The 27290-nt window shown below is 41.3% G+C and overlaps 1 protein-coding gene across 6 annotated transcripts in view; it reads right to left on the reverse strand.

Annotated features, from left to right (window-relative positions):
* Nucleotides 1-5517: 5517 nt before the first annotated feature.
* The window catches only part of CLTCL1 (clathrin heavy chain like 1), a 34735-nt gene continuing 12962 nt past the window's right edge, over nt 5518-27290 (reverse strand). The window contains exons 4-34 of one of the 6 annotated variants that reach the window (XM_084217540.1): nt 26870-27031; nt 26305-26418; nt 25021-25194; nt 24544-24741; nt 23973-24173; nt 23697-23849; nt 23037-23159; nt 22090-22227; nt 21706-21870; nt 21147-21327; nt 20614-20777; nt 20335-20460; nt 19922-20064; nt 19088-19322; nt 17166-17288; nt 16592-16737; nt 16018-16201; nt 15643-15835; nt 14994-15151; nt 14734-14898; nt 14491-14598; nt 14006-14173; nt 13774-13923; nt 12802-12933; nt 12349-12459; nt 11635-11805; nt 10857-11078; nt 10154-10174; nt 7857-7932; nt 7365-7448; nt 5518-6852 (exon numbers count right to left, since the gene is read on the reverse strand). In XM_084217540.1, the coding sequence (XP_084073666.1) occupies nt 6737-6852; nt 7365-7448; nt 7857-7932; nt 10154-10174; nt 10857-11078; nt 11635-11805; nt 12349-12459; nt 12802-12933; nt 13774-13923; nt 14006-14173; nt 14491-14598; nt 14734-14898; nt 14994-15151; nt 15643-15835; nt 16018-16201; nt 16592-16737; nt 17166-17288; nt 19088-19322; nt 19922-20064; nt 20335-20460; nt 20614-20777; nt 21147-21327; nt 21706-21870; nt 22090-22227; nt 23037-23159; nt 23697-23849; nt 23973-24173; nt 24544-24741; nt 25021-25194; nt 26305-26418; nt 26870-27031 (4605 nt within the window). In that variant the 3' untranslated portion in view covers nt 5518-6736. Of the gene's footprint in view, nt 6853-7364; nt 7495-7856; nt 7933-10153; nt 10175-10856; nt 11079-11634; nt 11806-12348; nt 12460-12801; nt 12934-13773; nt 13924-14005; nt 14174-14490; nt 14599-14733; nt 14899-14993; nt 15152-15642; nt 15836-16017; nt 16202-16591; nt 16738-17165; nt 17289-19087; nt 19323-19921; nt 20065-20334; nt 20461-20613; nt 20778-21146; nt 21328-21705; nt 21871-22089; nt 22228-23036; nt 23160-23696; nt 23850-23972; nt 24174-24543; nt 24742-25020; nt 25195-26304; nt 26419-26869; nt 27032-27290 lie in introns of all 6 variants that reach the window. The other 5 variants (XR_014616599.1, XM_084217536.1, XM_084217537.1 and 2 more) reach the window with 5 other exon arrangements.

The following is a 27290-nucleotide window of genomic DNA, read 5'->3' on the forward strand; positions in this document are numbered from 1 at the left end:
TTTTTTGGGGGGGGGATGGGGGGGTTTGTTCTCTATTGCTCCTCAATGACTGGGCTGTGCAAATTGCATTAGGATAGTTTTTTGCTTTATCTACAGACAGCTTTATCTACAGAGGAAGACTGCCCTGCTCTAGTTTATGTCCAAAAGCTGAATTTACAGGATGCAGGGAAAGAAACAAACACTGTTTTCATTTCCATCCAGGATTTTGCAGAAAGCAGAGAACACTGGAGCTGTACTCTAGAACTGTGCTCTCCCTTACACCTGGAGCAGCCACATTACTCAAAAGAGTGAACATTTTGTGCAAGAAGTCACCTCCAGCTATGCATAAAACACGGTCCTGTCCAGACTTGCTCTCTGTGTGCTGTGTGACATGGTTTTTGCTTAATGAGACTCAGCAATCTGGCAGTTGCCAGCCCCATGCAAAAGCTCACTCTGCAGCTACACAGCCCTGGCTTCATGGCTGAGCTACTGGCAGAAGAAGCCTTTGGGAAACTGAAGCATCTTTGTTCTGCCAGGGTTAAAAGCAAACATACTTGCATTGCAAAACTCACCCCCAGGTGAGATCAGGACTGTATGTGGTTTCACAACAGAGTTAAAATGGGCATAGAGTGGTCTCAGGCCAAGTCTAAGCCCCCCCCTTCTTTAACCGGGCAGTAAAGGAGGGGGAGGAATTACCATATGAAGGGAAGGAAGAAACAGTAATAGTCCTGGTCATAACTGCAGAGCAGCTACTCATGTTCAGGTTAGCATTATTAGAATGGTAAAGATAAGATAAATTCTTTCAAACACGGCAAACAAACAAATGCACTTGGATTTCTGATTAACCTCTGCAACTCCTCATACCTTTCCATCAAATCATCATGCTTTCACATCTGCCTGCAGACACGTACGCCCTGTGCTGTGAGGCCATGATTACCTTCACAACAAACACTGGCTCTTACAGATTCCCCAATCACCAAGGCCAGTGCACAACCTCATCCTGTCCAAGAAAATACCACACCACATGCTTAATTCACATCAGACTCAATGGGATTCTCAGCAGTGCTTACCTTGCTGAACAGGGAAAGGATTATTCATATTTAATCACATGCAGATTGCAAGGCATCTCCTGCAAGGACCTGACCTCCAAGAAGCTGCTAACCACTTGTCAGCAGAAAGCCTGAAGGAGAAAACAGTGAAACAAGATAAACAATCCCTGAAATACCAGGGGCTGCAAGAGGATATTTTAAATCCCATTAGTTAAGTGAAAGTAAATACTTGACCAGGCTTCACATAGTCAAGAGCATCTCCAAAGAAATGCATGGTCAAAGCATAGAAGAGCAACATCAAACCCACCATGTTACTGCTCTCACTTCAGGAATTTTCATGGAAACAACCCTCTAACAATCTGAACTCATTTCCCTTGCTGGTGGCAGCTGCTTGTTTCTGCTGGCATACAAAGGCTTGTGAAATACTTAGTCAGGTGCTACGGCAGCCTGTGTGCCTCGTGGCACCTCTCCAGGCCCTAATAATTTAAAAGAATTTAAAAGAGCTACTGAAAATGAAATCAACTTTCACAATTTATTTTTTCAGACACAAACAGCAATTGCAGACAGTTTTCTGGATCCTCAGAAGCACATGCTTACATGACAACTCTTAGTTCCAACTTATTCCTCCCTTGCTCCTCCCTAAAATTATTACTATTACTTTTATTTAATTGGCACTAGACAGCACACTATGGTTTCAGAGACCATGAGCAGTCAGTATGGGGCACATAACTTCCTATTATATATCCTGGGATCAAAGAACCTCTTCATTTCACTGAATTAACAGATGTATTATCATAATTGATACAACTCATCAACTACTACCAACCTTTCCATGCATTATTAATCCCCATCACTTGCAGCCCTATGATAAAATAAGAAAACTCATTTTCTCTCAGGTTCCCTATCGAGACAAAACAATTCCTTTATGCAAAACAGATCTTGCATATAACTGGCTTCAAGAAAGGAAAATACTGCAGATCTGAGTCAACATTTCCCCAGCTTTGAAGTGTGTGCTGCAGGAGCTACTGTGATTATAAGCAAGATGATGCTATTCCAAACAACGAACACGATTCCCACTTGAGCGCACATGCAGAAAGAGCTCCTGTTGCTACACAAGATTATTCACTGAGATTACCAGGACTGAGCCTCTCATAAGCACCACAGAAGTCCTTGTTATGTTCACATCTGCGTGGGCCTGACTCAGCTCAGAAGAGAGTAAGCCCATGTACAGCATGTACTGATTATCATTCTGCTATCCTGCCATGGTCATGAATCCCTCACAGCAGGATGTATTACTCAACAAAGCAACTCCAGTTGACAAACTCTATTAGCAGTTGATGAGGGCGTTTCCCCACCCCCTAAGTGGAAAAAGAAAGTACCTTACAAAAGGAGAGCAATTCAAAGATTTATTAAGCACTGTTTCCCACCCAAACTCACTCCTAGCTCCCCATCTGGATAACCACTGCTTGGGGAATTTGTGCTCTGCATAATATTGGAGAACTTAGTGCTGTGGAAAACAACATACCAGAAGACTTTGTAATTCCTTCCTTTCATAACCACTGGGGGGAAAGGAGAAATGGAGATTTTTAGGCAAACAAATTTTACAATCTTGATTAAAAACAACAGACAAAAACAAAATCATGAGTCATTGAACTACACAGGAAATGCATAACTGAATAAGCTCAGAACCTGACTCAGGACTTTTAAATTCTGAAATACAGAAGACAGGACTTCACTGACTGTATTTCAAATTCATCTTAAGCTTAAAAGCTGTCAACTTTATATTAGCTTGGAAGAAAACAGATGGATGTTGTTGTCTTTTTGAAAGATTGCAAAGGCTCCAGACAAACTGAAACACACATCTATTCTAAGAATTTTGCAGTGTTGTATTAGTAAAACATGAGTCAGGATCTGTCATTACCTTTGGAAAGGTGCCCACAGAAAATGCACAATATTGAAAAATGAGAAAGCTAGACTAGTGACAAACTCTCTGGAGGCTGGACAGCTGCTGAAATACATGGTGCACAATAATGGCTCCAGATGCATTAAACTGGACTTGTGCACCTGCAGGTTGCTATAGCAAGGCTCATTCACTTGGCAAACCCCAGCCTAATTACACACCAGTGTCACAAAGCACTTTGGTGTTGTCAAGCATTTTCCAGCCTTATGTTCTTATCTGGAAACAAATGAAGCAGTCTAGGGGTACTCTGAAAGCAAAAAAGGAAATGCAGTCAGCTTGGAACCAAGTGCAAAGTCAAACCATTTACAGCGGAACAGAAGGGACCCAGAAAGACTGCAAGAAGCTTTACAGATGAGAAATAACACTGTCATAAGGTAATGCATACACTTGATAAACTGCTTTATGAGAACCTGGTACGTACAGTGCTACCTGTACCAAGATTTGCAAGAGTTCTCGCCTCATTTTTTTTCAGCAGCCTGAAAAGATGTCAGGCTGATTCAGTCACACTAAGAATTTCTCAGAGGCCATGTCCTAGCCTGCCAATTAGGATATCACACATCTGAGCATAAGCATCAATTACAAGCAGTTGACAGTCAGCTTTGCCACAGTACTAAAGTTACTCACACTCATTTGAGTAGGCATCTGAGGTTTGTTTTTCAGTTTTAGAGTTCAATAAATCAAGGAAATTTCTTGGGCTTTTGAGTAACTAGTGCTGGAGTTGCTAGGGGAAAAAAAAAAAAGTTGTTCCTTGTTTCCCATAGCCCAATTAAGGATCCATGTTGTGCTGGAAGTCCCAGCTCTCAGCACTGCAGCTGCTAAAAGACTATTAAATCAGGATTAGGTTTTTGACCCTACAGTTACTACTGTCTTTACTGTATCATACCTATTATTTGCACAAACTTCAACAGATTTCATCTGCCTAGAATTTTTATTTTTTAAGGAGCTAATTTACTCCAGATAATTTCCTTCTGCTACACTAACATTTAATTATAGAGTCCTAAAAAGGGGGGGAAGGGAAATGAAGTCTTGTAAAATACCACACCATTACATGAAATAAGAAACAGGACTTACCCCAGCAAGGCATTCCTCCTGAATTCCCCTTGTGAATTGCTTGTCTTCTCTGATGCCAGATCTGTACATGCCCAAAGTTTGACAGACCAGGGATGATTCCCCTAAGGTCTGACAAATAGCAAGAGCCGTTACACAGGAGATCCATACTCTGTTTCTCACAGTGAAAACAAGAGGAAGTAAAAGCCTGTATGTAGTCTCAAGCAACTTACCCTCTGACATGAGCCTGGAAGTTGGTCTCCAGATGCTGCAGGCTGCAGCAGGTTCTGCATGAGCAGATCATTCTACAGGACAGCACCAGTCCTGTGTCACTGGGGTGGGAATTAGCAAGAAGCTTAGCTTTAAAGCAGATTCTTAGCAAAACAATCTTATCCAAGTTTTCAAAAACTTGGACATCACAAATTCATGAAATGAAGTAAACCCTTCACCTAACCCCTAAAAGAAGAGTTATTTCCTGCTCTGAATGACTTCACTTTCAGGGAAGCAGTGAAGTACCTTGCTAACAAACAAGAGTTTGTTCCACATTTTAGGTACAGCTGCACTGTATTGGCAGGGAGTCTGTTTTGAATGCAAGATCACAAAATTTATAAAAACCACTTTACTTAGCAAGAGCTTAAATACCAGGAGAGTAACTAAAACAAGACTGTTGATCAGAGCTGGCAGCTTTGCTTTCCTTGAGAGCTCAGTCACTCCATAATTAGATTTCTGGACTGAGGCTATTAAGGATCCCCAAGCTACCTCAATTCTCTTACAGTCAGGAGCTGTTCCAGTATTTGATCTAACACTTCACTGTGTTCCACCACTGGCTTGCACTTGCTACTATAAAGTCAGAGCCCATTTTTAAGTTGATACATTGCAAAGTCCTACAGTCATACTATACTAATCCTAGAGCTGGTCTTCAGTTCCAGCTGACTTACCCCAATTTATTTCAACTGACAAGGAACTGGTTACAAAATAGAAGTACTTTTTGCCTGGAAAATGGCAAGCTACCTGGCTACTTCCTGCAATGAGTAAGTCTGGACAGAGTAGAGATTTTCCTGAACTCATTAGCTGCTCAGCATTTCAAGCTGAGTTGTGAGTGCTGGTCAGTACAAAGTCGAGATTAGACTACTGCTATGCTGATGTATCTCAGCAGAGAAGACTCTCTCATTGCAGCACCTCCCTCCACACAGGACTGAAGCTTTCCCAGGCCCATGAATGAAAGCATGAGAACATGTGACTGCCTCCTGCAGCAGGCCCTCCCCATGTGACAGCGTGTGCTGATGTGTCTGGTGAAGAGACCACAACTCCCTTCAAGTTACTTACTAGGCCTTCCCTGTTACGTGCCTTGGCACAAATTTCCCTTTTCCTGCCTGGCATCCTCAGTTGTCAGATTAAGAAACCTGATGCTGAGTGGCAGTGTATTACTACCAGCCAGTCCCCACACCCAAGATAGTAAGACTAGAACCACACAGTGGATACTGCAGTTTTACATTTATAATTGAACTTTTATAATATTCAAGATTAGCACAAGATTCATAACCATAAATTATACATTGTTATCTAAGTACATAAAACGTTAATGATACATGTATTTGAAGTGGCACAAAATAATAATATATCCCTGTTGGCATTCTCAAAGGAAGAGGTGGGTGATGGACACGCTGTTGATCCTACTGCAGCATAGCAGAACTGAGTCAGTGCACCCTGGTCACTCAGGTGGTGCTGACTCTGCCCACCAGACAGGGTCAGAACATGGTGTGGCAGGAAGCCAATGCCAGAATCAGTTAAAGGTGCAAATAAAAAGTCAGGATTATGGCCCTCCCTACTGCCTCAATACGGTAGCAGTATGTCCCCGTCCCCAACCCTGACGCTGTGCTCTTGCATCTCCAGTGCTTTGGCAGCCCATGCACACTCCCATGTTCTCTTGCCACCACAGCTGAGGTTTGTTTTAGTACCATTTAACGTCAATAAGTAACATGCTCTCTTCTTGTTAAACAAAAAGGATCTGGGAAGTGTTTGCTCTCTGGCATGAGAAGATTTATTTTCTTCAAGTCTCAGATCTACTCCAGAAAATAGAGAACAGACTCCAACAGTATTGAACCCCAACAGCATTGAACTCCAACAGCATTATTGTCCAGAAAAGGAAACTTTCCCAATATTCCTCTAAACGTTCAGAGCACAAATATTAGAAAAGCCCATTTTCTTTTGCACATAAGAATGCAAATAAAACGGGGTGGTCAGATGTACACAAGCTTTCAACAATTCATTATTAAAGAGATGTTTCACTGAATTGTTAACAACCCTGCTACTTCAGTAGCTTCAGCTAAAGCTTTAACAACTTGGTGCCAGGCAATTTCCCAGCTGCCTTCAATGGGCTTTTCAAAAGAAAGAAAATTATGCTCTCTTCCCCCTGGCCTCAAGTAGTTATTGCTATATGAGTTAGTGAAATAGTGCCTTAACTTCAGACAAGAGTCTCACAATGTCATTAACAAAAGCTGCCTTTCAGAGGTTGAAATGTAACCGGACAATAATCAATAAATAACAGTAACAGGCATCCTGCTGAAGTCTCCTCACTGAGCCGGGCAGCAAGTGTGTTCAGCCAACAGAAGGTCATCTGTGCCTTGTACACTTCTTGGAGAAGTTAAAAAGGGACGGGAAGGAAGAGAACAGAGACAGTGAAGGTCTGTCAGAGAGCTAGTTACATATTGAAACCATAAACGGGCGGCTGGGTGAATCCTGGTGCTGTGTATCCATATGGGAAGTTTGCCTGGGGAGGTACTGCACTGGGGCCTGCTGTTAACATCAACTGTTGGCCTAGGAAAGTATGAGACAAAAAGAAAGTTAGTTTAAGATCCCAACCTTCCCTAATGCTAGCTGTACAGTGTGATAGGACTAGTAGGCTTTAGCTAAAAATCAGCCCCTGTGCAAGCACACACCAGTAAGTCACACTATTCCCCAACATGTGCCATGGAGAAGGCACCCATACCATCTGCTCTTGCTACCAGGAAGCTACAAAAGAGCAAGGCAGGATGCAGAGGGAAGATGAATATCCACTGATCATGAGGTCATAACATGGTTTGTTTTGAAGAGACCATACTGAAAGCCAAACTGGTACTATTTAACCCATGCATGGTCAGATCTAGAGAATAAAGCAAGTCAAGCAAATAGTTAGGTCTGTTAGGTCTCACAGTCTGGACGGTGCTGCAAAGGGTCTGAACACACCTTGACAGATTTGTTTTCATCTAGGCCCACACATGCCTCATGCATCTGTTAAATTCAGGTTAACATTTATATCAGACAGTGTACCAGTCACATCCTTCCCTTACCAGCCACTTCTAGGTGCTTGTTAGCAGAATACCTCTTCAGAAGGGCTTCTAAAATAGCATCACACTTGAAGACAGCCATGGTGGCTGCACATGTCTTAAAATGCGTGAGCTAAAAAGACAGTCTGCCTTTCTACTTGGAAGAGCAGAAAGCAGACACATTCCTCAGACAGGAATAAGAAGAGGAATTTTCATGCTCTGTAAGTTATTCCTGGGCTTGGCAACACCCTGGTATCCCCCTTCCTATTACCATACTGAAACATGATTCCTAAAGTAGAGATCTGAGCCATGTAAGAGGAGCAATACTTTAATCTGTAGAGCAGAAGTACTGTAAGAGTGAGATGTCACTTCAACAACTTACACAGTTCATTGAGCAGAGACAACCATTTCAATTACTATCTAGTTGAAACCAATTTTCTTGGATACAATGTAATCATGTAAGCTGCCTCCACAAAAAGAGACCAGAGTGACAACAGGTAATCAATTAAAACCTACCAAATACTATTGGAGTGGGTTCAGCTACTTGTTCCTCTTCTTTTCTTAGGCTTTCAGAAGCATCAAGTTTATCCACCTACATTGAAGTGAACAGGAGATTTATGAAGGCCTTGTCTAGGAATTGCACCATTGTGTGAAGCTTTTCATGCCTGGTACTCCAGCTATCAAGTGCTCCTTTTTGGTCCAAGTTGGAGACTACTGAAGTCTGCCTATTCCCAGCAAGCTTTGTTGTAAAACTGACTTCCCAATTCTTTTAGGTGTATTGCAATAAGCAGCAGCTCTCAAATGCAGATGAGGAACTCATTACCTTCAAAGGAAGCATTTTTTGGGGTCTTATTCTAGTCACTGCTAACTATGACCCAGAAATCGAACCCAACAGAGTGTTCATCATCTCAAATGGGCCTGATCTACATTTACCTAATAACCTGCAATTCCTCTCCCTTTCAGTGACACCTCACAGATATTTGCAAATACTCCAGGCCCATGAAGTTTGATCTAATCTAGGACTACAGTCTAACCTGGCTGCAAGGTACTGGTTTAACTATATTGGTATTCACAAGACACTTATTCTAGGGGGAACTCTAGAACCATCTTGGAAAGTGGCCTAGTAGTACCAGCTTTATACAGATCTCAGTGCTGTGCCACATAAAGCTCTGTTCATGCTAAACAAATTTATGGAAGCACTACAGTAATGCAGGAGCTCTAAACACAACTTTAGATTGTGGGTGTGGAGGGTAATCTGAAGAGCAACAGTACTTTCCTACTAAGGTTTAACAAGTTTTATCTTCCACAAGAGAACCACTGAGACTGAAGACTACAAGGCATAAAAGTCACACAACTTCACATCCTGGTACAGGCAGTACTAACATTGTGGGCAAACCTACATTTAGCCCAATGCTGTATTTCAGCTGCTCCTCATCCTCCTTTCCCACTGCAAGGATCACATCTGGTCTGAGAACTGCTTCAAAAGGGATCTCTGTTAAACTTTAGAGATGTTATCCAGATTTAACAGTTTAAGAGTTTCCTCAATGTTTTGAAGTTTGCAACTCAAAGTGTCAATCTGAGTGGCAGCAGGTCTTTTACTGGTTCATTTATAGCTGTCAGCCTAAGAGCTCTCCAGCATAACACCAAATATTGGCGTTAAAAATGCTATCCAAATTACTATGGATCAAAGCAACTGACAGCTACCCATTTCCAACTACTTGTCCTGCTCTATTTATCCCCAGCCTCGGCTCTCTTGGGTTTGCCTTTCCCTTGGGCTGTGCTACAGTGGCTCTGGCCAGCAGCACAGTCCTGCCCTCAGCTGGGCAAACAGCAGGAATGCCGAGAGCAGCCACCCCCAACAAGAGATGAGCAGCTCTAGGAAAGCCAGATCACATTGGTTCTGCTGCCTAGAACTGGTTCAAAAGGTTTCCAGATGAGGGTCATTGTACTCCATGTGCCTGATTCCTGGGACAGAGGCTATTCTGTGCTTTAACATTTTTTTATGCAGAAAAGACAGATAAATTCTGGAAGATGTACACACCAAAACTAGTCTATTCTTGTGCTTTTCAAGTTAGTTACATGACAATTTTAGACATACCACATATATAAAGCCCATTCTCCAATTTCATGTTTTGCAGTTAATTCAACAGACTAAATTAGTTTCACTGTAAACCACTTTCACCATGCAGATTTTCCTTCTGGCAAGTTATCCCATATTTAGTACACATGATTACTTGTAAATCCAACCAGCAGTTTAAGATAAATGATTTTAAACCTAAACCTCACATGGAAGAGTTCAGGTAAACTTGTGTGGCAAGTTTCTCCTGAGTGAAATATGAGTAGGAGATGTTTAAGATCTGTGCAAGTACTTTCACCATACTTACAGGCAAGAAGCTTACAGAAGCTTCATGGCACTATACAAACTCACCATCATGCCTGAATTATTGCACACTCAGTAATTTACAGTGTGAAAAGCAATTTGCCATTGGAACACATCCTGTAACATGGCAACTGCTTTTATTTGTTTATGAACAGCATCCTCCCTGCCACAAAATATCTAATACAGTGAAAGGGGCTCAAAGTAAAGCCCTCCTTAAGCACTTGTTTCTGTGTCCCATGAAGAGGAGAGTCTGGTTGGATTTTCAAGTTGCTTGTGAATAGTTATCCTTTTAGCATTAGAAAGTGAACAGGAAATGAGTTAGAGCTAAATTACACTGCTCTTCTGGCAGAAGCTACAGCTAGATTCCTGTAAAAGAAACCTAGGATATTGAGGGACACAAATAAACACAAAGAGTTTGAAATCAGAGTGTCACCTTATAGAACAGTCCATCAACCTGCAAGAAAATTCAGAGGGGAATACTTAACATGACTTATTAGCAGCAACCTGAAGCAGTCATTTTTACATTCCTCATTTTAATAAAGTTCTTTACTGTGATGTCCTACAGCCTTTCAAAGCAGAATCTTAGCTTAGTATCTTAGAGCTGTTTGAAACAAGCATTTCAGTACCACACATGATCAGAATCTCTTTTCCCTCATTGAGGACCAGCTCTTAGTATCAGTATGAATCTAAAGTTCTGTTTTCCATTTGAAAAAACCAAATACCTTCAGCAGTCTTCTCTTATGGCTGATATAGGAAAAATGTGCACTCCAACCCCCTATGCTTCTTTTACTCTAGGAAATAAGGGGACTTTACTTTTACAGTTACACAAAGATAAAAGTGATAGATGTGTTGTCCTCACCAAGTTTTCAGTTCATCAGCTATGGAGCTGCTGTGAGAAGCACAGTTGCTTACGTCTACTGCTAAAACCAGAAGTTTAACTAGACCTCTTCAAGTGCCAAGGCATCTATTAATTAACTTTGCTAGCTAGCCTGGAGTGATGAAACCTACAGAACTTCAAGAAGACTTCCTCTATGAGGAATGGTAATATTCCAAATATATGCAAAGACCTCTGGTTTACATAATGCTAATCATACAGCAGACTAAAGTCCTAGCTTTTTAGCCTATGCAATACTCACTTTGGTAAGGTACTCTCTCATCACTTGGATGAAATAAGGCATTGCAAAGTCCATGATGTTATGTCTCCATGCCAACTCAAGGACTACATCGGGGTGCAGCAAGTCATAGCATGTGAAAAGGCAGGCTGCAAAGCACTCCTGCTTGCCTTCTTCCAAGAACCACTGCAGCAGCTTCTCAGCCAGCTCTGCATCTTTGGACTCTGCAGCATACTGCATAGCATCCTACAGAAAAGAACAGTTAAGCTTGACCCTTGCTTGTCAACATCTTGCCCTCCATCTTACATCCATGTTATTGCGAGCCAGATAAACTAGGTACTTGGCATACCATGAAGTCAGTCTTTAACAACACCAGGCAGGTTCTGTAGGAGGCAAGATACCACACACAACAACTCTGAGGTAAGCTAAATACTTTATTAACATCATCCAACAAGATTCCTACAGATTATGCACAAATTGGCCTGTGAGAACCCACTACAGGCTTGAAGAGCATACCACCATAATTGCATTTAATCTGTACCCTTACAAGAGCCTGTGACTTGAGGCCTATGGAGAATGTTCCATACTGATATAGGTAACTGTACAGATGCCAAAGACTGATAGAGACACATCCCCAGATACAGGACAACATTATGAAGTTAGATTTAAGACATGCCTTTGAAATTGCAACCACTTCTACTTTAAGGAGTCTTTCCTTCAAGTGAAGGACTACTAATTAAAACTCCAGATTTGAAACTAACATTCAGTAATCCAGGAGATTTATGCCATGTCATTAACTCACCTTATACAGACGGTCTTTCTTGCACAGCTCCACACTCTGTTTCCAGCGGTTGTTACCCTTGTACAAGTATGCTGCAATACGCCTAAATTCAATTAGTTCATGCTTTTCCAGACGTTGAGCCAATGTTATGTTATCAAAGTTGTCATAGGCATCAATGGAAGCTCTCAAACCCTGTTTGAGAGAGAGTTGTTACACGTGCTTCCAGATGGCAGTAGGTGAGAACCAGAGTAGAGAAGCATCTATTCCTAGTGCTCAAGTGCTTCAGTTCTGCCAGCAGATGTTGATACTATGGCTACAACTGATTTACCTGAGTGTTTCATGTACCTCTCCAAAGGATACTTTCTAACAAAGCAAGATGTTAACTTGGTCATACCTGCTCCAGACTAGAAGAGCTAGTTATCATAAAAAGACAAACCATGTCTTCAAAGAGCAGCCAATGGGGCCAGAAGCAAGTTTATTTACTGAAGTGCTGTCCCACTGAGTACATACCTGATACTGACCTTTGTGGTCTGCTCTGAGAAAAACATGTGTGGCACCTGCTTTTTTGCAAATCATTGACATCTCAAGACTCCTGCCTTCTAAAGACCTGACTGTGCGCCCTGTCTCTGTTGCACTGGAGAAGTGTTATCTTCTACTCAAGGACATTACTGTGTCAGCAGCTTTTTTGTCAGAGGACCATTCCTCAGGCTTAGCCATCTGTTTTTTGGGGCTCACCTGGAAATCTTCCTCTTCTGTTAAAAGGTTGTTTAGAGCTTCATTAACTCCTTTGTTGTTGTGGTTCTGGACTGAACGCAGGTAAGGCTTTACTAGAAATAGCTGATTAACCTGGAAAGAAGATGTTTCCAATACAAGATTAAGTATAGCAATCTTGACACTGCATTCTCCTGAAACAGATTCCCCTTTGTTATCACAAGAGTTTGTGCTTATTGTTAAAACCCTGCAGACAAGGTATCTTGTATTGCCAGGAGTAAAATAAAACAGTCTCCAAGGCCAGGTATGCAACTCTTCTGCATTTGCCCTATCAAGCCAGGACTGGGCTGCTTCGTGGTCTTCCATACCAGTGGCAAAGCTACTCAACAGATGTCAACTCTGTTTTCCAGCCAGAGCCGGGAGTACCTTACCTTGAGCAAGAGGACTTTTTGTTGACCTACACTTTCCCAAACTCACCTTTGAGAAAAAATTGACTGTCCTGGTGTGATCCAGTCGTGGAGATAATACAAGCAGGAGATCATTGATCAGCAGAGGTTTGTAGTCTAAGTAGAACTGCAAGGCTTTGTAGTACAGCTCCACATTGGCCACCTGCGTGATCAGATACTAGTTAGCACTTGAAACAGAATTAAGCCTAAGGTGCTTAGTTCAGACCACTAACTCAGCACAAAGTTTATGTGACTCCTATTAAACAACAGCTTAAGTTTCCTTCTAGAGGTCAGAAGTTTTACACTTACGCAGAATTCTTGTTCAATCTTATGACTGCTTCTTGTACCATCTGCTTCCAGACAGTGAAATCACAGGCTACCAGGGGCATTACAAACCAATTCCAACCCATCCACTGCAGAGGTCCTGGCACAGGCAGCCGCTACAGTTAATATAACCTATTTGTAGACTTCTGAAGCCAGTGAAGACTGCAGCCTTAAAAAGTCTTGAAATTGGGTTGAAACCCCCAAGAGCAGTAAGAGTGTAAAGTGTTTAAACAACTTGTAAATCTTGTTTAAACTACTTCTCAATTCACTATTCTCTGCTGTACTCATAGGACTGCCCACCGCACTTCAGACCAAAACAGCTGGAAACATATGCAGAAATCCTCCAAGAATTGCTACAGCCTCAGACTAAAACAGCAGTCAGCTCAAAGGTATTAAGGAGGTTAGGCCTCTTGCTTGTGACCTATGATCTTGCACAGCCTCTGAAAACATTCTGTGCTAGCTGCTGCCACTCAACAGAATGTGCTGCACAGCATAAAAGAAATGGTGTAAAATCAGATTAATTCTTTGTGTTAAACTGACTGAACTTGTTTTAAGTACAGAAGAAAAACTGAGTAGTAACTTAAGCAAACCGTTTTCTAAACAGCAATTCTGTTGTGCGTTTTTGCCTCTGTCCTGAAAAAAGCTTTCAACACTTTACTTCAGTTACCAAGTTACTTACTTTGGCAATTATGTCTTTAAACTGGCCTTCTTTCCAGGCATCAGTGGGATGATTCATCATAGTAATTATTGCATTGTCATACTCCTCATACTTGTCATACAGGAATACAAGTTCTGCCCAGAGATGAGCCTGTTCTGCAGCTCTGAGCACCTAATAAGAAAAACAAAAAAATGCACCATGTTTGATTCACTGGCAGCTTCCCACCTTCACTTGCAGCTACCTTACTGCATACCTTTGGAATATTAACTCTAGACCAGAAAAGTTCCAGATGTTCCCTCATTTTCTGAGGCTTGAATTTGGAGTATAAGATGGCAAGTTCAGTAAACATCCCCATGTGAGCACGCTCTAGGCCCAAAGCAGCTTCCAAAAGGGCAATGAGGTCTTCAAAGTAGCCACGGTCCTGGATGTTAGGAAAATAAGGATTATTAAAGCTTGCTAAAATGCATGAATACTTAAATACAACATGCTTTCACTTTCTCTCCACTGAAAGTGCTTAGATTTTTGATTCCAATGAGGTGAGAGAATTATAAAAGAAGGCACAATGGAAACTATTACCTCTCCATTTACTTCAGGAAAAAATGCACACTGCCACGAAGAAATGAAGATAGAGGGAAAATTAATTTAAATATTAGCTCCCAGGGTATTTCTTTTTCTGTGACCACTTTATTAGCAAACACAAATATGCTATACAAGTCTTCTAGGAATATTAACAGTTACCTGATAGTAACTGATCAGCTCCTCAAGTTCATCAGCATGGATGACTATGTGTAAGCCACAGATCTGTGCCAAGCGGAATTCTTTTCCATCCACACAGGCAAAGCAAACCTGTCATGACAGTCAGCAAATAATTAACAGAACAAGGCTTTACCAAACTTGAGGTTTACTAAGAGTTCCAAATACGTATTTCCATAATACTTGGTCTAGAATGAAAATCTACTAAAACCCACAAGTTTAAGTTACCTCCTTCCAAGTCCTTGTGCTATTGGCTTTGCGGCCACTGTCCACTGCTGCCTGATACTCGCCAAGGTGCACCAAGGTAGATGCCAGGCGAGCAAAGTTGGATACGTTGTTATACAGAAGTTTTGCTGCTTCGTACATCCCCTCTTCATAACAGCGATCACCGACCTGAATGAGGAGTCCAAGGTAAACAAAGGCAGCAGCAAGAACGAGGGGTCAGCTAAGCAGCAAGTCACACTTGGAAACTGTAGACCAAGACATACCTGTTGTATATGGGCATTATTAGGGCCACTTATAAATTCCTCCAGTTCTGACAGACGATTAGTTTTTGCTAAAGCAAAAATAAGTTCTGTCTCTACATAAGACTCTCTAGCCTTCTTCCTGGCCATCTGTAAGAACTTGACTAGGTCCTCCCAATTATCTGGAAGAGAGCAGAGATATGTAAGATCCTATGTTTAGTCATTCTGTATTGTTTACCTTGCCCACCTTAGGGACAGTTTTCACTAGCAGGCTCAAATCTCTCATCTACCACGATAATAAGCCATTTGCACTTGAGTTATGAATTCCCTGTCAGTCCCAAGTCACCTTCAGGTAAGACTGGACTTCTTGCTACCATTCTGCAATCCAACTGGCAATTCTGCCACATACAGCTAAATAAATACATTATACTTAGTGATACTTTAGATAACAGTCCAAATTATCTCCACAGAGAGGTCTATGTTTGGTGTAGCAAGACAGACAATCTTGGTGACAGGAATTTCACTTAACGTTGACTCATCCATTCCATGTATTGACTGTTCCCATATTCTCTGAAACAGAATTCCTAAGTCTCAATAGTCCCTGATGCTCAATGTAAATGCAATAACCTAGCTCACATCAAAGCAATCTGAAGTTGAAGATGCTTTGCCTTACCATTTCTATTAGCTGCCTGAACAACTTCCATGTAGGCAGATGGATCATCTGCCTTTATATAGGAGTCAATGGCTTCCTTCACCAAGTCCTTCTGGAGCTGTGCTCTGGCCAGTTGGCTCCACACTGCTGGTTCATTACATCTCTCTGCAAATTCATAAGCACGGTCTAAGTTGCCAATGTGCTCAATCAGCACCTGTTTGAAATTGAAGTTCCAAGTTAAAAATCTAAGTTTTGTAACACTGTCCCTTCTAACAGAACTCTTTCCTCAAGTGTATACACTGCTCTGTGTAAGCCAATATGAAACTAACTGCTCTTAGAACAGCCATTTCTGTCCAGGGAAGCATTCTACACCACCATGCAGGAACCACACCTCACCTGAATTGCTGAAGTATTGACATCAAATTTTCTGAATATAGCAAAAGCTTCCTCATATAGCTCATTACTGATGGCAATGTTTGCAATATCTGGGGCATCATAGTTATCCAGCCGATTGATGTATTCCATCACTCGGGTGCGGTCGGCCTTAATGGCAGTCAGGATCAGCAGATTCTGGAGATTCCTTTGGTTAACAGAAGGCATAGGCTATAAGCAGTGCACAGCAACACCTGCTTAAGTGACATGGATTGTACACGTGAAAAAATAAACCCACTTATTGTCACTAGAAACAACATTTCATCGCCAGATTGAGAACCACTGACATTTAGCTTCAAAAAAATGTGCTTACCAGTATTAGTGTTCTCTGACCTCAACACATCACTGCAAATTGCACAGTGTGAACTAGCTCTGTTCTTCAAGTACAAAGCACTCCAAATTCTAGCTTTTCACCTTATTATAAACACTGGAAAGTGTTTAGGTCTTGCAACCAAGAGGCCCATGAAAACCTGGATCATTCACAACCTAAACAAAGGTACTGAACAGGCTAATCTTGAGAACAAAGCTCTCCTCTTACCTGTGTTCACTGAATACAGAATTATCCAAGACAATTTTTTCCAATAACTCAATCAGTTCATTTGGCAGATCAGCAGTCATGAAAGCTTTCACAGTTACAGAAACTTCCTCTGGATCCTGTGTCTCTGATAAAGCTGTTTGGACAACCTAGATTCAAAGGCAGGGAACTATTAAGTGTTTTCCCCAAATTAAGTATTTGTCCATTAGTCAAGTTATTTGTCCAGCGAACTACAAATGAAAGCTTCAGAATTTTGAGAGCATTTTGATAAAGACAGCAAGAAACAGCTATTAGCTGTATTTTATACAGAAGTAAAATCACATCTAACATCTGTGGGAAACAAATTCCCTAGAGGAAGGTCATTATCTGGGAGAGGAAAAAATATCTTACTGGTAGCTAAATCTTCTGACCATGAAGGTCAGAATTAACACCTGCCACTCCAACTCTTACCAACTTCTATATGGTGAGACAGGGCTCTAAGGGGTCTTGTGGGGGAAGAATACTACTTTAATGCTCCATAATGTTTCTGAGACATCTGAGGTCTTCAGATACTGGAAGCTGAGCCTTTTTGCTGTACCTGGTCAATAAGCTGCCGCCTGAATGGGTTGTTTTCTTCCAGTACATTTGCCCAGAGCTCGGGGTCCTTCCTGCGCACCAGGTAGCGAGCCTCGCTCTTAAACAGGGAGTTCTCATTGCACACCTGAAGGAGAGGTTACAATTATTGGCATTACTGTTAAGGGTCAGTACCGCAAGATAGGTTTAGCTAGCTATGAACCAGACAGTCTAGAAGACTGACCAGAACTAATTTCTGACCAATGCTAAATGCCACAGACAAGTTCTTACCCAACCTCTGATCTGGAAGGCTCATGGAGAAGGTCTCCAGCAGAGTTTCTATAGCTTCTCTTGGTTTTGCCCAACACAAACACTCTGACTGTGGCTTCACAGTAACTATTTGCTTCTGGTTGAAGTGAAGACCTGCAGAAGCCTGAAGAACTTAAGTTTTAAATCTAGAAAGGGGAGCCACTTGCCTGGGCAGTGCTAAGTGAACTGAGGAGTGGTGCAGTTGTTTAAAGCTAAAAGTAGATTATGTATTTGGTGTCATTAGCTTTACACGTGCTTATGAGTGTTCAGAATAGCAAGTGGCTTGGATTCTCTTGTTAAGGTGTTAAGGGTACAGAATAAATGTGAAATTCCTTATAGAAGTGCACCATGGGAGAGTTATAAATGGTCATCCTATTCCTGCCACTAGCTTCAACTTCCAGCTAGAAGAGTAGAAACTTGAAGGCCTAAGTCATCTTACAGCAACAGCTCACATTGCTCGTATCCAAATAAGCCTATGGAATCTCAATTACTGTGCTGTAAACAAATCAGTACTAACACAATTTTGCTTTATGCTTTAAATTTATCAGTTGCAGGAGTTGACCCTTCTTCCAGGAGACAATGTCTCAAGAATAATTCTTAACAGGAAGAAGATCTTTATTCAACAACCAGAAACACCCTCTCAGAACATCAGTTCAGGGAAGAAACTGGTACAGACAGGCTTTAATGGCTAACTAGAATGGTAAAGTTTATCCTAGCAGCCTCCTAGCAAGCTACAACTCAAAGCCACCTTCATACCCTGAAATAAAGGAGACAAACGTAGCCAGCCCTTTTTTTAACAGCTACAGTGGAACTATTACTTAAAAATTAAACACTTCAGGCTGGAAAATCATCCAGTTTAATCCAGTAGCAAGCCTGGATTATACTACCATTCTAATGCTCATAGATGACATTCTCTGCATATACCAATACGGAAGTGCAGGAAGGAGGAGAATGTTTTTCTCAGCAAGGACAAGCACTACTGGCTTAATCTGACATTAAGCTCTGGTGTTCACATTGAGATCAGAAAGTACCTGAGAACCCTGAGAATTTCACCTGCCCTTGAAATTCTGACAGATGTTCTAAGAACAACAAGATTAAAGATAGGAGAGGAATGCTATTGGAGTAAGTCCTTGTAGTTAAACTGTCAACATTTATTTTCCTCGTTTCTGGTTAAGTATTGGAGGAAGTCTACGGGTCAATCACAACAAAGGAAAATTACAAGCCTTGTTTTAGTCTCAGAGAAACTTTTCTTTCATGGTAGGGTCAGGCTAGATGACAGCCTGCTCCTCCTGCTGAGCCTTCAAGGCTCAAAAAAATCAAATTAACAAAGCTTTAATGGTAGGCATATTCATTACCTGGGCCTAATAAACAAATGAATTTCAAGCAGAATCAGTGGATGAAAGACATGGATTGTACTTCAAAGTTCCAGTTATACAATTCCAGTTTGGACATATAGCACAAGTTCTTCTCATCAGCATAAAAATTACTGTCTCCACATAGAAGAATCCCACCTGCCTCAACTCCTGAGTGAGACCACAAGACAGGATTCTGCAAGTGTTAGACTAATAGCCAGATAGGCTTCCACTTCAGGCAGCAAGTAGTTCTTTAAAGCATGCTTATAAATGCAGTTTTGCTAACCTTTATGAGTTCCAGATCACACTGCCCCCTCTCATAAGCAACGCAGGCCAGATGAGGGTCCCTCTTTTCACAGTATTTGCCAACTACACGGCTGTCATAGTAAGGATTCTCACGAAGGAAGCGCTCTGGATTATTATTACTGTCAATGTAGATTTTGGCCAAAGCATTATGAGTTGCAGGTTCTTCACAGCCTTCATGAATCCTTGATTCAAGCCATGGCAACAGCAACTTAAGCCTTTGAAGAAGCAAACATTTTAGGTTTATAAGTCAGACTGAGGTATGTTTTGCAGCTACCACTCAGTACCTCACCTTCCCTTTCAAACAAGTCTGCTGGTCAAACTTAAAAGCAAACACAGACCAGCCAGCTACTTTTTAATGATTCTTAAATCAGTGGAAGACAGATCTGCAGCTTAACATCAGGGAAGTTGCAGATATCCCTAGTTTTACAACCTCTCAACTCCTGTTGTATTAGCTGGCAGCTCAGGCTTAAAGCCATTTGTTTATTTTACAGGTAGTTAGAAACTAATTACTGCAACTGCTGTGGGCCTGCAGCTAGACTGTCAAGACAGCTGAATCCAAATTTACTCCAAAGGCACATCCCATGGCTGGCTGCATGGCAGTGTTCAAAAGCCACGTTATATATCATGCAGTGCTGTCAGGCATTCCTACATGACCCAATCAAAAGACCCACCAGCAAATTTGAACTGCTTTTCTATAGAGAAACACAAAACAGTATCACTACTTTATCATTTAACAAAACTGCATGCAATTCCATTTGTGTATAGCAGGGTCAGGGAAGCACAAAACTGGTGTCTACAGATGCATTTTCATTACCGATTTCTTTTTTCCACTTCAGCCACCAGCTCATCTGTGGAGAACTGCCCTCTCACCACCATGATCAAGTTTTTGATGACATCTTCAGAACAATCTACATCAAGAAGCCCTCCAACCACTGCTGGTATCCGGCTAGGATTCACCTAGAATAAGCCACCATCATTGAAATTAGTTATTAGCATTACTAATAATGCACTCCAGTCTTCCATATGGGGAAGTTCTAGTTAACAATTTCAATTATGCTTCAGAACAGAGAACTTTGAGAAACTAACATTCGTATATACATTCCAGGAATAATGTTTTTGTGGTAGACAAAAGGCTTAATGAAGAGCCTCTGCACCGGCAGAGAGAGAAAAAAGAGGCAGCAGATTATGCTGTAATTCCTTATAAGGAAGTAAAGAGCAAGTCCTTACCTTCTGTACGTAGATCTCGATATACTTCTGCAGATTATTGCGATATAAATAGAGCACCAGGTCATGAACAAAGTCAAACCGATCGCAGACAATGATCAGAGGAAGCTGATCTGTGAGCTTTGCCTCCTGTATGTTGTGTGAAAGAGGAAAAAAGGACAAAAGATTATTCACGGCCATGCCAACCAAACTTCTTGGTGATTCCCTCTATTAGAAAGCTGCAGTTCTGCTGCTAAGCAAAATATACAAAAGACCCTTCAATCCCCTGGGCAGAATACTTACCTTCAGGAAGTTCTTCACTCGTTCTGGGTTATAGCAGTTACTTTCACGGCAGATTCTTTCCACTTCCTTTATCTGACCAGTCTTGCAAGCTGCCTGGATGTACTTGAAGTGAACATCTGGATCCTGGCTAAAGTTTACAATGGAACCCAAGAAATAGAACAGTCCTGGAAAGAGTCACATGTGTTTAATATTGTTAGAAGTGAAGCAAGTGAAGGCTGTATAGGCCTCAGCTTGTGACTTAAAGAGTTCAGCCTTGCTGACAGAGTAACTTTCAGTCAAGTGCAGGGAGTATCAGAAAGATTCTTTTCCCTTCTTTCAGGTTTCATCTTTCTTTCTGATCTTTACTCAAGAAGAGTTAAGAAACTATCTAGAACAAAACTACCCCTAGAACTCACTGTGATGAGCTCACTTTCATAAATGTATCCTAAGATCCAGCCATGTGAAAAGTACCTTTCCCATAAAAGCTACTATCCTTACTATTAGCTTCAACTAGTCAGCACTTCCAAGTAAGCTGCTTCTCTCTAATACTGTACCTTCATAGCTTTTGAAAGATTCAAAAAGCTCCACAAGAGACTGGGTGCCAAGCTGTTCATGGTATTTGGAAGCAACTTGCACACAGAGCTGTAGGTTTTGCCGAATGTTGGCTGACAGCATGGCACGTAAACATTCCACAGAGTCTTCAACTGAGAGAGAGCCAAAGAAGTTCACAAGCCACTGCAAAGAGACAGAAATTTTACTCAGTAACTCACACAGGGTTTGACTGATGTCTATAAGATGGGCCAACCAGACAGTTACTACCCCAGCCACTAGAGAGAAGTCTTCCATGAACTAAGACCAAAGATATAAAAACAAACACTCACTGTATTTACAACCACAAAAATGCATTTGGAAATAATATTTGAAATGCCCACCTGGGGAACTGAGGTCAGATTTAAGCCACTGAAAATACAGATTACAATTCAGGCATTAACTGGACAAATGTTCTTGAATCACAGCTACTTATGCTACTTCAGTACCTACAACCCATTTCATGGCAGCTGCAGAAGTGCTAAAGACTGTTCACATCACTTTGTTACTCTGGACAACACTTACCTCAGGATTCAAGAGGTGAGTATGAACAACTGCACGTTTAATATCATAGAGATCTGTGTAGTGTTCCAAAGCTCGCTGGAGCAAGCCTGCCTTTTCACACAGCTGGGCAACATGAGCACGATCATAGTGTGTAAACATTTGGTTTCCAAGAATGGCATCTGCAACCTAGGAGGTTACATTTCATATTCACTGTCAAGAAATCAAGACTGGCAAGAAAATCACAATCAAGAGCAGCTTAGCCTACAAGTTGTTGAGAAGTCACAGTCAGTGACCTACTTAGTAGACTTTCACGTTACTAAAAGACTTAGAGATAACAGTATCAGACATCCTATTCTTGTGCAAGTCCAGTACTGTCTCTCCCTTTTTGGGGGAACAGGGTCGTACCTGTGGGGCATGAATCAAATTCATTTCCAGGAGACGAGTCTGAAGGTGGCCTTCTGCAGGGCGGTTATTTTTCAGAGCATCCAACAAAAAGGATGTGCACTGCTGCAGAAGACTGTGCTCCATGAACACATCCACAATCTGTTGAGATTGGACAAGTTACAGAAGAGGGGTCTATATACACACACGTACATTTTTCTGTGTACACAAAAAGCCTGGCTAGACAGGTGTCCTGGGGTGATGTTATGATACTGCATCCCCTATTGTCTCCTTTATGCCAAGATCCTAACTTGTCTCAAACTGAAAGAACAGGCTATCACAGCACCTACCATGCTGCATTCCCTTGTTTTCATAGTATTACTATCATGGTAATAGAGAGACAAGTTTCACATTTCCTTTTTCTCTAGAATGAAAGAAGTGCATTACTCTGAGCTATTATGCCAGACTTTACCACCCACTCTTATTTAGTTCTAACACAACATGCAAAGCTCATCTCTTCTCCTTCTGGGATAGTTGCTAGAAATCAAGCCAGGACTTTTTCCAAGTAGCTTCATTTTTTAATAATGCAAAATGTTCCCCTATTTCTCCATCCATTTAACAAGAAGTGGCCAATGACAGCCAGAAATGAACTTAGGTTTATCTGTTCATCTTCCTGTAAATTCTCTGCATGAGGAGATATATGCTCCATTAAAGCCAACAGTAGGATAGTAACTCTTTATTGCTTAGACTAAGATTGTGGTAGGTTTACTATCAATAAACCAGAAAGCTTCCATAAGAACTTGAGAACACACTTGCCTCTAAAGACTCAATGATAATTAAACTTAACTAGACAATTTAGTCACTCCTCTAATCAAGATAACAAGAGATGTGAACCAGCCTTGCCAGTCCCCAGAATGGTACTACACTATTCCCTCTGACTAGAAAGAGACCAGTACTCTTGTAGGAATCACCTGGTTAATGTTAGCCAGTGGTTCCTCATCCTGTACCAGCATCTGAGAGAACTGCAGGCCTTGTTCTGGACTGACTCTCATCACACTTCTCAGTAGGAAGATCCAGTCAGGGGTATAGCCAACCTGGAGATTTCAGAAACAGTCATACATATTTAAGAAGCTTCACACTTGTGTCAAGTCTTCAGATTCTTTACCACAGGGACTATAAACTGTTGTGAGCTTGCAGTGCCCATCCCCCATCTTCCAGGAATTCTCAGACAAAAGCATTTCTCGTCTGTTAACATAGAAATTCAGTATTCACCTACTTAGTAACTGAACTTGTGCCAGGGCAATTCTCTGGCTATATAAGAAAACTGCCTGGAATAAATTTTTCAACAGTCCTAAAGCCCTATTTATCAAGTCCTAAACTTAGAAGTAGGCATTAGGCAATTTTTCTTTTTTTATGGATTACAAAACTAAGTCTGAGGAATTCAGGAAGACTCTTATCTTTATTCTGGAGAATAAGCTTAAGCCAGTCCATTAAATTAATACTTCAGAAAATTCTGGATGTTTTGAAGTTTATTTTTTGCAGACTTTTTAGACCATAGTAATATACTATGATTTGCACAATGGACACATTAAACCTAAGACAGAGCCTGCAGTTTGTAATAAATGATTTACCTTCTTAGCATACAGCACTATTTTCTGGAATTGGCCAGTTTCAGCAAAGCACTGAATCACTTTGTTTGGCACATTAGCTCGAAGGTAGACACTGAGTGCAAGGGTTGGGTCAGCCGTCTTCACCAAGTCTCCCAGCTCCTCTGAGCACTCCAGCTGAAGGCAGAAGTGGTATTTTGTCAAGCAGAAGAATTCAGAGTTGTAGCATCAACAAAAGTGTTGCTCACACTCAACTGTTAGAAGGCAACAGAAGTATGGTAACGTCAAGATCAAGCCTACCTTGTCTTCCTTCAGCCACTTCTCCAGAAGCTGTTTGCGGCCCTGCTGCAGGACAGGGCGACAGAGCTCCAGAGATTCAAACTTGTTCAGCTGTCCCTGGTCGAGCAATATTCCAAAGTACTGGAGCAGGGGAGAAGCCTGCCCAGGCTGAGCTGGTACACTCTGGAACTTCCTAATTGTATCACTGGTACGCAGAATTCCCTGAACAGGCACAAGATGGAGAGAAGTAGTGTTTAATCAGCGAAGACTGAATAGCATTAGTAAAAAAAGCAGGTTGAAGGACAAACTGAAGCATCTACTGTTAAACCTTCAGGATAGAGACCATCAAACCAATGACTTTCTAGTACAAAGTCAGTGGCTACAGAAAGTCCAGTCTGGTTAGAAATGGATAGCAGATGCTCTTTTATGGCATACACGGGAATTTATTAGTCAGAACCACTACCAGACTGCAGAGAACTAACACTGCATTTATGTTTTGAATGTCAAACTCTGAAATGCAAGTGACCTAAGCAATCCACTAAGCTTAGGCAAGTTTCCATGATTTCTAAGCTTTACCTTTGGAGTTACTTACCTTTGGTGCAGATGCAGCTACTTTAGCAGCATCTGCATAGTTTCCTTGAGCAAACAGTGTGTTGAACTTTCTGGCAAATAACTCCTCTGCCCCTGCTAGGTTACTCCGTATAGCCATTCGCAGTCCCAAGTCAGGATTCTGGAGAACATTTGTAGCATAGTTCACAATGTTGTCTTCCTCAACACATACAGAAAGCACCTGGAAGGGACAAGAGGCATATTGAGGAGTACTGTCCTTTGCACAACTACTATGAAATACAACAACAAAACAGCTATGTAGCTCATCAGTGAAGGAGTAGATTAATTAAAAATCCAAGTTCTTCTTCAAATAGCTCTGCACTAGGAGACATAAAAAACTGATCAATCAAATAGTCACTGGCTCTCTTCCATGACATTTGTTGCATCAAGTCACTCCTTAGGATTGTAACGTTCCATTTGAACTTTAGAAGGCTCAGAAACAGAATGGTGGATTTGTTACCTGTCCTTTTTTGTTCACACCAATAATGCCTGAGGTAGGTTCATGAGGAGCTGTGACAAAGATAGTATCAGCACTAATACGGTTCATGTAGATGCATACTCCAGACTCCAAATCATACATGTGGATATATCCATACTTCGTGATCAGATAAATCACACCATGCTTAATTCCAATCTGCCAAAAGACGGTTTGTTTTAGTAAAAACTAGTAAGATTGTAGTACTTAAGACAGCTGCCTTTAGCCTAGTCACAAGAAAGTACTGCAGTGACATGCCTTTGTACTGACACTAAGAACAAACATAGCTTTGGGCTGCTTCCTCTCAGACTCAAAAGCAATGAACAGCTTTGCTGGCCATTTGCAGGCATAGCTCCAGTGAACAGAGGTTGAAGGGAAATTAAAATTCATCTGCAGCAAAGAACATATTCCTCATCCTATTAAGCCAAGCTGAGGAGAAAAGTTTGGGCATAATTAGCATTCTAGTCTAGATATGTTCAGAAATACTAATGAGATAATCCCATTCTCTTCAAACAAAGCACCAGCAGAATCGAAACCAAACTCATCTACTGAGTACTCCAGTTTATCTGTCAAGTCACTGAAACTGGGGAGGCTTTCAAGCCAAAAGGGTCTTCAGACAGAAAAGTACTCTCCCCTTGGAACAAGTCTTTGGATGTTTTGTTAATTAAGCCTTAAGCTGAAGTATAGAGCCACATGAATCCTGCCACACATGCACCTTATTTGTGGTCATCTCTTGGTCTATTTATAAAGTTGATCTATTAGGCATGTCAGCAGTCTTATGCTTCAAGATAGTCTAATTTTATGATACATTTCTAGTCCTAGAGACATGCTAGGTGAAATCTGGTCCGTGATAGCAACCAGCTCTCTTTCCTAGAGAATCTCCCACTTATGCCCCAAATTGCCTTTTCTGTGCTGCTGCTACGCTAATATTCTTATCTAGAACTTGGAACATTAGTAGGAAGCTGAATAGCCAAAGTGATGTTGGATACATTCTCCCTGAACACACTCTTAAGGAGTATTTTTGTGGTCTGTTTCATTGGTTTGGGTTTTTTTGGTAGAAGTTTTGTTGGGGCTTTTTGTTTATTATTTCTTTAAATACAGGAGCAGTCTATATATTTAAGTTACTGTTTTAATGTCCATGCTACCTCCCACAAATCCACTAACACCCCTCCCAGAACTAGGAAGAATGACAGCAAAGCAAACTGTGCAACAGACATCAGCTCCTTGCAAGGCCATAAAGCTCATTTTTTTGGGGGGTCAAACATTTACCTGCATTGCCACAGGAAAGTCTGTCTGTGCCTCAGGTGGGAAAAACACATCAACAGCTTTCTTAACAAATGGCTGATTTCCAGTAGCTGGCTGACCTACTTCGATTATGTGCAGCTAGGAAGAAAAGAGCTCATGTCACAAGATTGCCTGCAAGTGCAGCCACATGAAAGAAGTTCCTTTCCTCAGATATGCTACTGAGGTCATCTGCCACATTTGGCCAACACAGTCTGGGGAGCTGTGCTCGACATATTCAGAATGTTAAATTTTCTGGAACCTGATAAATTAAAACCTGGGAGAAGAATAAAAAACCCAAAACAACCACTCTTTTTATGAAAGTGACTATTCCTATTCAAGACAACCCATTCAAGATATTTTGAGTCACACTTGTCAATTCATCAGTTTTGGAGGACAAGACTACTAAAGACAAGGCATTTACTGTGGTGTTACCTCAGCCCAGCACAGACTGCTCAGCAGTTGTAGCATATCCAATGCTACTGAATTCCACATTCAGTTTGATGCAAACAATCTACCTATGGAACTACAGAAACATAGCTGTAGACTTTACCTTGCCTCCTGCAGGACTCCTTACAGCAAAACAGAAGAGGGTAGAAGGTTTGGCATTTCCCTCTATTTTGAATTCTGCAAAAGCTGCTGCATGGCCTTCTATAGGTTGGGAGACTTTTCTATCAACCGAGTACAGCTGCATTGCACCAACCACACGATTTTGCTAGAAAAAACAAAAGGTCAGCTTTCAGAGATAAGATTTCAAATGTTTGTAGCAAGACCCTTAGGACAGTAAACGAAAAAGCAGCAAATGGCTCTCATCCCCTCCTCTAACACTTGAACCAAACTAGAAGTCAGGCTATTTCCACACAAAAGATAGTTTTGAATTTTTTATTTACAGAAACCAAAGTTAAACTACAGCAGCTATTAAGGGAAGTGGGGCCAGGGCTCTCCCAATTACCTTCATAACATACTGCTGCCAG

The sequence above is a fragment of the Fringilla coelebs genome (genome assembly GCF_963513975.1).
Source record: "Fringilla coelebs genome assembly, chromosome: 17".
NCBI classification, from domain to species: domain Eukaryota; kingdom Metazoa; phylum Chordata; class Aves; order Passeriformes; family Fringillidae; genus Fringilla; species Fringilla coelebs.